A 9,199-nucleotide genomic window follows, 5' to 3' on the forward strand; every position below is an offset into this window, starting at 1 on the left:
CAATTTACCGATGTGTATTATGAGATCTTTCATAGTTTTTAAAAGATGGTTCCATCTGCAGTTGAATGACTGAAAATATTTCTTTTTCTGAACAGTGTGTCTATTTGTATTCTGATGGTTATTTAAGGGAACAGTGCACAAACCCATGTTGTCATAATTTGTCCTTACATAAAAACATTGTTTCTTTGTTGTTTCATTGGTTTAAAAAGGTGATGTCTCCCTCATTACCCCATGCTGTATTTCATTCGAAATGTACAGTGTAACAGATTTTGTAATGTACAGAGTGAAACTGCATGTAGCTTAACTAATCTGTTTTGTCTTGGTGTATGCAGTTTCATGAGCAGAAACTTTATTAAATATTTTTTTTTCAGCAGTGACTGAGCAATGAATCAATTTGCATTTGATAAGTAGGCCTAGCCTACAAATGTTTTGTGTGCATGTGGTTCACAGTCTACATACATATACACATACACTGTATGTTTTAGTATTAGAATTCAAGTGTGTGTGTGATAAGAGTAAATATTTCCCCATACCACTTGATAGGTACTTTTTGGTATTGTTTTACACAGAAAACACGTGGTTTACACATTAGTGTGTAACATTTTAAATGAATTTCACCTAAATTAATGAGGACACTAGGGAAGAGCATAGGAGCACATTCACAGGCCGGACTAGTAGGCCTATAGTTCCACTAGGTGGCGATAAATTACCACCAGGACTTGGTCTGCCGGACCTATGGCAAGGACAATCGCGAAAATGGCGTTTTGCCCAGTTGAAAAGACAAGATTTGATGGCATTGATAGCTTTGACACAACTTCGTAGGCCTACGAAGTCTGCATGATCAAATTATGCGATCTTCAACCAGCCTATGTGGTCTAAAAAGTAGGCTACGCAGACTAAAGTCTAAGGGTTAGCCTACACAGTTCGCCTCAACTTAAGAATTGTATTTATCAGAGCACTTTTTAAAAAATAAATGTATCCTGCAGCCTGCATGTTTCTACTGAGGATGAGTTTCGTGCGGTTTCGTGCCTGTGGCGACCTAGTTGCTGAAAAATATCGAATCTGGTGCCTGCGAATAAATAATATTTTACCGCCAGTAGTCTACAGTGCCGTATGGGAGATGAAGTTTTACACTATGAATGTGCAGACGTTATGAAGCAAAGTACCTTTTAAAAAGAATACATTTCCCGTCGTCAACGGCAGCGTCGATCGCGGCACCATTTTGGTGTCATCTCATGAATATGTAGCTTTTTTTTTTATTTGCGTAAGAGGTCGGGCGACGTTCATTTTGTATTCTCACGTCGCTACTATTTCATGCGTAATGAGGTTCGCTCCGCCCGCCCCTAGATTACACTCCTACTTGAGTTTCCTTGTGGCGATAGTCTCCATGATTTGACATCGGGTGGTTGGGATAAGATCTCGACAAGAGAAGATAGACAACTGGATGTATGGCGGTATAATTTCGCCATTAAGGCTGCGGACGCAAATGGTGTTCATTTTATCCGTAAATCACATGGACTAGGGGGTCTTTTTCTAAGTACGTATCAGCGGTTTACTTTGTAGCTACTTGCGGAAGATGGAAAGTGCGCGGACTGTTGTGTCGGCCGTCAGGCTGGCAGAGGGCAGCTCCATGGCGGTAGGCGCAGCGAAATCCAGCTTGGACGCGGGTGGTGCGAAGTTAAAGAAACCAACTGGACTGGCTACCGCTCTCAGATCGGTTGTGGATGATGGCGGTGGAGGTGAGTCCAAGACGGAGAACGGGGGACAGCTGGGTGCCCCTCGCGTGGATGTAACGTTACGCAAAGGGAGTAAACAACCGCAGGCAGCTGCAGAGACAATCGTCGCGAATAAAACTACTGTCAGAACTTCAAAAAATGGCCGCGGTTTAACCAGCAATTCGAATTCGTTGCTTTTAAAAAGGAGACGACTGAAGAGGAATCTCTCCGCTGCAGCAGCCACCGCTGCCACCTCAGCTGTCTCTGCTGGGGGTGGAAAGATGAACTCAGCCTCATCTTCGTCGTCTTTGCACACACGAAGCCTTGATAGGAAGACTTTGCTTCGGCACCGACAGAACATGCAGTTGCAACCATCAGATAGACAGTGGGTGCGCGCGGATCTACACAGGGGATCCATACATGTCCACGACAAACTCACGCCCTCATATCCTAGGCCGGTGTTGTGTACACTGGAAACTACCGCCGGGGAAATAGCTAGTCGGCTAAGTCAACTAAGTAGTAAGTCAGGATCTGTTGTACGTCTGGTAGGTAAAATCTATCCAACGACTGATCTGAATGGCAATTGTAATGGCAAGTATAACTTTAACCACCCGCTCTGTAAACATAATGAAAATGGAAGCTCGGGGTACAGCCATTTGAGTCCCCCCAGACGCTCCGAATACAGAGGCCGGCAGACAGACCAGCCAAGTGACAGATTGAGACTCCTGCTCTTAGACAAGGATGATGATGGGCACAGACCTGAATTTGATATCAGTTTGTACTCGTCTGATACCCAGTCAGACGACAATATCCTACACCACTCCTTGTGCGATTTTAATTCTAATATAAATGCGGACACGCCGAATGATGACGATTCAGAGAGGAGATTCAATGGGAATGACATCTGTGGGAGAAACTCTGGTTCAGACGTCGAGAGCAGCGCATTCGACGACCTTAGTTCTGGGGCCCGACTTAGCGAGCATCGGGACTCCCTTAGCGATGACATGATCTTGGGCACGGATGCATCTGCTCTGAGCCCCACGTTTGACAGTGCCACAGAGGGCCTCGACACATATGGCAGTTCGTCTGATGAATTGGAGCATGACTGCCGTTCGTCAATCACAGCCACTGACACGTGCCCTCAAGATCTTAGTAAATACCCAAATGGTAAAAACAACAGTGGCAGCAGTGGGATATTTGGCGAGCACTTAAACGACAGGTCAGGAGATACTGAGACCGACAGCAGGCTCGAACCACAATTTCTGGGCTGTATGCCACAAAGCAGTAGCTCCAGTTCTTTGTCCAGGGCCTGTTCTACAGGTAATACAACCGACACACAAGACCCCGACAGCCACCCTGGCAGTGAGGAAACTGGGTCGGCGGCAGACGACGATGCCACCCCGGCACTTTATGTTCAGCTGCACGGCGAGGCTGCCAGGAGACTGGGCCGAGACGAGAGGCCTTTGCAAATCCAGAACGACTTTCTCTTCAAGTTGGGATTTAAGGACCCATGGCGAGTGCAAGAGGAAGGCATGAACACCGAATTGGGCTCCTTGCTACGGTTTTACGCAGGTAAAAACTTCCTTAAACGTTGTGTACTGAGCAGAAGTTCTTTAACATGAGGTTGTAACAGTCACGTGAGTGTCTCACACGCCCCTGTTTGAGCGGGCTGTCAGTGGATAGTAGCAAGCTGTGTGCGGTTAGCAATTACCCATGGGGCAGGGGAATGTTGTTTTTCATGAGTAGTCTGTGTGATAATTCAAACCTTGCTTGCCAAATTGTTGGGTTTTAATGGTTGCACATAGAACAGACAAAACTGGGTACCAAAAAAGTAATCTTCCCTCTTTGGTGCTTGTGACTTATTTCTCACTGTTCCTGGTGGCCACAGACATTGCTTGATATTGGAGGTGGAGTCCCATCAGCTGGGTTTTGCAGAGTGGGCCTAGCTCTGTTGTTTACACAGTTGATGGTGTGCATTAGCGTAGAAGCCTCACTATCCATGGCTATTAGTTCACCTTTGTCTGCAAAGATAAGCTTGTATACCATGAACCTCTGCTGGACAAATACCATTACATTAAGTGAGTATCAACCCTGTATCCCTTAGCCCATACTTTTGAAATGGGGACACACTGATTATGTTTTTCACATGCCAGCAGATTCCACAGACTACGTCTTGGAAATGTTAGTGTGTGTTAGTCATAAAAATGGCTGTAGTTACGCTGTGCATGTTAATAATATTTATTAAGTAAAGTGGAGAGATGTGAAAATTCTTCCTTTCCTCCGTAATGCTTGGCCTAGACTTGGTGGCATTGGTATCACCGATGTGCTACTAGCACATGGACTTACAGTCCAGGCACTGGCTTGTAACGTGAGCACCGGCCTTTCACACCTTCATTGTGGCATGGTTAGAGTTCCCAGGCAAGGCCTGCCATGCAAAGCATAGGCCAGGGCAGTGCTTGAAGGCATGGTCTTCCTCCCTGAAGGCCGCTGCCAGGATACAAGATGAGGGCCTGCCCATGATATCCTCTCTCTCTCTCTCTCTCTCTCTCTCTCTCTCTCTTTTTTCCTCCCTCTCCCCCTCTCCTGTGAATGCCTTTCTTCTTTTCTGTACGTGCCGCTGTTGTGAGTAATAAAACATGGCAGCGCACTCTGCTCCCACGGACGCACATGACACAGCCACAATGGCCGGCGTGGCCAACTTATAGCGTTTGGACGCAGGCCTTTTTCCGGCTCCTGCTTCATTACCATCAGAATGAAAAGGGGCCCTGAATGCACTGCTGGAGGAGAGGGTGGGGTTGGTGGTGGGCTTCAACGAGAGAGAGAGAGAGAGAGAGAGAGAGAGAGAGAGAGAGAGAGAGAGATGGAGAGATGGAGAGAAAGTAGGGTGAGCTGAGGTACTGAAGAGAGGGGGGGTTGGCTGTGTTTAAAGCCCCAGTGCTCAGTGCAGTGCAGGGCCGAGTGAATTCTGGTCATTGCGATGCCGCTGGGCTGCTGGCGTGCTCCTCCTGTCCTCCCTCTTATGCGCTGTCTCACGGAATGGCCCCTGCCAGGCCCCAGAGCCCATTTGCCAAGGGCCAGAGAGAGAGAAGAGAGAGAGAGAGAGAGGGATCGAGAGAGAGAGTGGGATGGAGAGAGAGAGAGAGAGGCAGCAGGAAGCCCTTTCATTCACTCAGCTGAGGGAGAGCACCATGTCCTGAATACCAACAGGGCAAGCTTTAGAAAAAGAAGGAGAGGAGGGCCTTTCTGCTTGGCCAGTTGTAGTTCATCGCTCCCTTGAGACTGAATGAAATAGCTCTGAACATTCAATCAGCCAATCAGGGTTGGGTGGGAGTCGTTGGGCAGTGTTAAGTAACAGAGGACAGCACCCGAACGTGTGTGCAGGGAAGCCTCGTGTCTGGGTGGGGCTGCTGCTTATGTGGTTCTTGGATGAGATGGGGGAGAGCTCTGACCAGAAGAAGACCTATGGAATGTCCTCTCCGAGAGGCCCTTATCTCTAGCTGAATTTCTGTTTACGGTTGACTTGAATGGGGGAGTGCAACTGGTATGTTGCATGACTCTCAGTTCACAATCTTCAGTGGTGCGTGTATGTGTGAGCCTCTGTTTGTGTGTGTGTATGTATGTGTGTGTGTGGGTGGAGGCTTTGTCAAGTGAGTCAGCATGTGTGTGTGTGTGTGTTATGTCCATCCTGGGCTTTACTCAGCTTTTTCCTCATGCCATGTGACTGCGATTAACTCGAGTCACCTGAGCCCTCTACCAAACCGCCTCATGTTCACTTTCACTCACTCCATTTTGTTCTCATTTACTCACTCACTCACTAGTCCCTCAGTTAGCAGAAAAGAAAGTCCCTCCCTCCCTCTCAGTCGCTTGGTGTCCCTGTCTCTCCGGAAGCTTCTTTGCCGCACCCCTCCCCCCGATCTGCAGGCATGAGAGGAATGTACTCCAGCTCCTCTAGAATGTCAGGCATGCCTGGCTTGGGGAAGCAGTGGGGTTTTGGGGTGGGGTGGGGTGGGGGGGTTAGAGGGGGATACCAACACTGAGCAGGCACTTCATGACTGGCAGCCACTGGGAGGAGGTGTGAGTGTGTGTAGAGGGGTGTTACTGTCCCTCCCTATCTGAGTAGGTCAGAGCACAGCTGCCTAATGCATAGTAGGCTGTGACACTGAAGGCCTCGCTGCATGTCTGCCTGATGTGTCGAGAGAGAGAAAGAGATATGTTTGAGACAGGAAGTGTGCCGTAGCCTATCTAATCTCTTCTGTAGGCCTCCCAAAGGCCGTAGCCCTGGCTTGTTTGGCCTCTCTCTCTCTCTCTCTCTCTCTCTCTCTCTCTCTCTCTTCTCCTTTCTCTTCTCTCTTCCTCTCTCTCTCTCTCTCTCTCTCTCTCTTTTCTCTCTTCCCCTCTCTCTCTCTCTCTCTCTCCCCTCCACCCACCCCAAGAAACGGCCATTAAAAGTTTGTTCCTTAAAAAGTCAGATTGACTGCTCAGCCGGTGCAGACTGTCTGCATCACACAACCAAGCCATTGCCCTTAATTATTTACTCTTATTGCATTTACACACAGCAGATTTCAGAGTCGTACTCCTAAGGCGTCATGTTGTAAAAAAAATATCTGTGGCGTTTCTCTAACATTAGTAGTTTGACATCATGATATTTAAGTAATGTTGAATGTGTAATATGCAATATCTGCCAGTCAGTTCTGCTGTCCAGAGATTTGAAAACAAACGTGCCTCTTCTCTCCCGCCTCTCCTTCCTTTAGCCATGTAAAGCCCCCATCTATCATGCACATGTGTTTGATTCGCAACCTGCGGTCCCAGTTCCTGAGCTGTTGTCATGTCTTGATTGGTTTAAGGCTCCCTGTGGAATTTCAGGAAGGAGTTTCTCTAGCTGTTTTTAGATAGAGATCGCCCAAAATTCACGGGGGGAAGAGATGTCTTTATGCCGCATTATCCGTCTAAAAAGGAGGTGAAAAAATTGCCGCCTTGGTGTGAGTGTTCACATACAAACCGGCATGTTGAGGAGTCATAAGGCAGGACCAAAATGAAGCGTGACATGTAACTTTGGGCGTGAACTGTAATGCATGGGAACAAACGATGCCCCTGCTATAAACTGCATGATTTTCAAACAACGATAGCTTTGACATGCATGTGAAGTGTGCAGGTTTTTTGTGCCATTATAACTTGGTATACTAATGGGTGTTAAGATGTTAATATGTTGCTTGTAAAAGTATAAATCATGAGCACAGTCCAGCATAGAACGCAAACCTGCAGTGCTAATGCTTGGAATTCTGCAAGAGTATGAGAGTATTACTTCAGAGCTATCTGTTGTCAGATATGTCATACATCCCACTTGTTTTAGCTTGTTAGTTTGGCTGTACACAATGCATGTGTATTTGGGCTTAACAGCACAGAACAGGCGGAAATGTGAGAGGTAACGTGATAATGTAAAATCTTGCTAGGACAGATGCTCATGGTAGTTCATGCTTTTTTATCGCTAGATTTTAGGATATATGGCACCCGATTGCATTCAACTCTAGAAGACGGTAAATGACTGGAAGCTTTGTGTATTTAAAAATTGTCGTAGTGTGCTGTCTCTGATATGGGCTCTGTGCACTAGCTAACTTAAAGTCGGCAAGATAGTTTCCTGTTCGCTGACATCGCTGTCATCAAGCACCTGAAGAGGAGTGCTTCACCAAAACGTGTGCTCACCGAAAATCTTTCCCTCCTTATTTGATGCAGCCACTGCTCATAGGCTGCCGTTTTTAGAAAAAGGTGGCATCTAAAATCGCTTTTATAACAGCCATGTCAACAAGCAGGAAACTGGTTTGCCAAATTCAATTAAGCTCATGCACAGAGCCTATTGCTGCTTTTGATCAGTCAGATATATATTATACATATATTATACATATATTATATTATACATGTATTATATATATTTTGAGGCAAATCCAGCAGTCTAAAAAGGTCTTCTGGAATGTTGCACCGGGTTGGACAATAAGCCTTTGGGGCCTTTGGTGTTCGTGTGAACTGATCAAATTTCAACCAAGCAAATAAACAAAAAAGGTTGAAGGGTATTCTATAGGCTAAAGGCTACTTCCACATGCACACCTGGTAAAGTTGGAGTGCTGGGTGCCAGCGGTTTGAACTTGCCTTCCTCGGTCCATTTGACACGTGTCAATGGACACACCTTCTCCTATCCGTTACCAAAGGCTTGTAATAGCATGACATGGGCAGCCTCTGACCCTGAGGCCACACCCCAGCCAGTCCTATCTGCCAGAAGCCAGCTGGGGGTGGGGGGGTGGGGGGGGGGTCACGCCACGAGCATGTCCAGTCAGCTGAGAGGAAGACCAGACACCTAGGAGCCGAGCTGCCCTCTCCACGTGTCAGTCCCACCTCTGGCTCTGCTAACCCCGCGTCCCAGTCCCGCTGCGTCAGGGGGTGTTACCCAAGGATGTTACTTCGCTCAAGTGGAACTGATGGCCGCGCTGATGGTTAACCAAATGTTGAGTCCGAGATGTCCGAGACGCCAGCACCCTGTGGTCAACCCTGTGGGCTTCATGAAGTAATTCTTGATTTTTATGTTGGCCATGATTTGGATTATGTTGCACCCTGTACCTAAAAAATGGCATGGTTATTATTTGTGCATGGTCACATGGCACTAGCTAGGCTAGATCTCTGACACCACATCTCTGCATGCACAAACTGAGCCACATGCACACATCTGATTGCTCCCTGAATAAACTTTGTTTATGTCACTTTGTTAAAAAGCTGGTAGGAGATGTACTTGCAGGGCTTGTGGCACCCTTGCACTCTCATGCTGGTGATTTCAGCTGGAGTGAAGAGAGATAGGGAAAGAGAGAGAGAGAGAAAAGGTGCTTAAAGGCCTGCTTGCTGAAAGACCAAGCCTTTTAAAGCTCCATAATGAAGCCTTGCCATGTCTGAGGAAGTCACGACGACATCTATTATGCACGTATCAGCCTTTCTCACTCGCTCATTTGCTCTCTCTCTCTCTCTCTCTCTCTCCATTCGCTCTCTCTGTCTCATGTTTGTTCTCTCCCTCGCTCTCGTCCTCCTCACCTCCTTCTCTCCAGACTCGCCACCACAGATGGGTCACACATCCACACATAGCATCTTCGGCCTTCTCCAAGCCTGCTCCGTGGCGCCGGGCCAACATTTGTTTATCTGGATGTGTGCGTCTGATGCCATGCGCACACTACATGCATTACAGTGCTTTTTAACCTTTTACTGATGGTTGTCCTGGCAACAGGTGTCAGGCAGCCATCCTCTTTTGCGCTTTAACAGCAGTCATTTGTCCAGACATTCTATTTGTGTGTGTGTGTGTGTGTGTGTGTGTGTGTGTGTGTGTGTGTGTGTGTGTGTGATGGAGACGAGGTGTCTCAGTGGATAATTATAATTCTTGGTAGAAACAGTAATGCAGGTGTGGTGTCATCTGAAGCTTAGCTTCCTGTAGACATGACTAGTAGGGCTGCTAT

At 47.2% G+C, this 9,199-nt stretch overlaps 1 protein-coding gene across 1 annotated transcript in view; it reads left to right on the top strand.

Moving 5' to 3' along the window:
* Positions 1 to 1,380: 1,380 nt before the first annotated feature.
* phlpp1 (PH domain and leucine rich repeat protein phosphatase 1) overlaps positions 1,381 to 9,199 on the top strand; it is a 60,549-nt gene continuing 52,730 nt past the window's right edge. Inside the window, exon 1 of the mRNA XM_076293565.1 lies at positions 1,381 to 3,287. Coding sequence (XP_076149680.1) covers positions 1,577 to 3,287 — 1,711 coding nt within the window. The 5' untranslated portion in view covers positions 1,381 to 1,576. The remainder of the gene's footprint in view (positions 3,288 to 9,199) is intronic.

Source organism: Alosa pseudoharengus, unplaced genomic scaffold, assembly GCF_046254945.1.
Source record: "Alosa pseudoharengus isolate Yale_2024_CS ecotype anadromous, Long Island Sound unplaced genomic scaffold, YU_APseudo_1.1 YU_APseudo_1.1_scf_2, whole genome shotgun sequence".
Lineage (NCBI taxonomy): Eukaryota > Metazoa > Chordata > Actinopteri > Clupeiformes > Clupeidae > Alosa > Alosa pseudoharengus.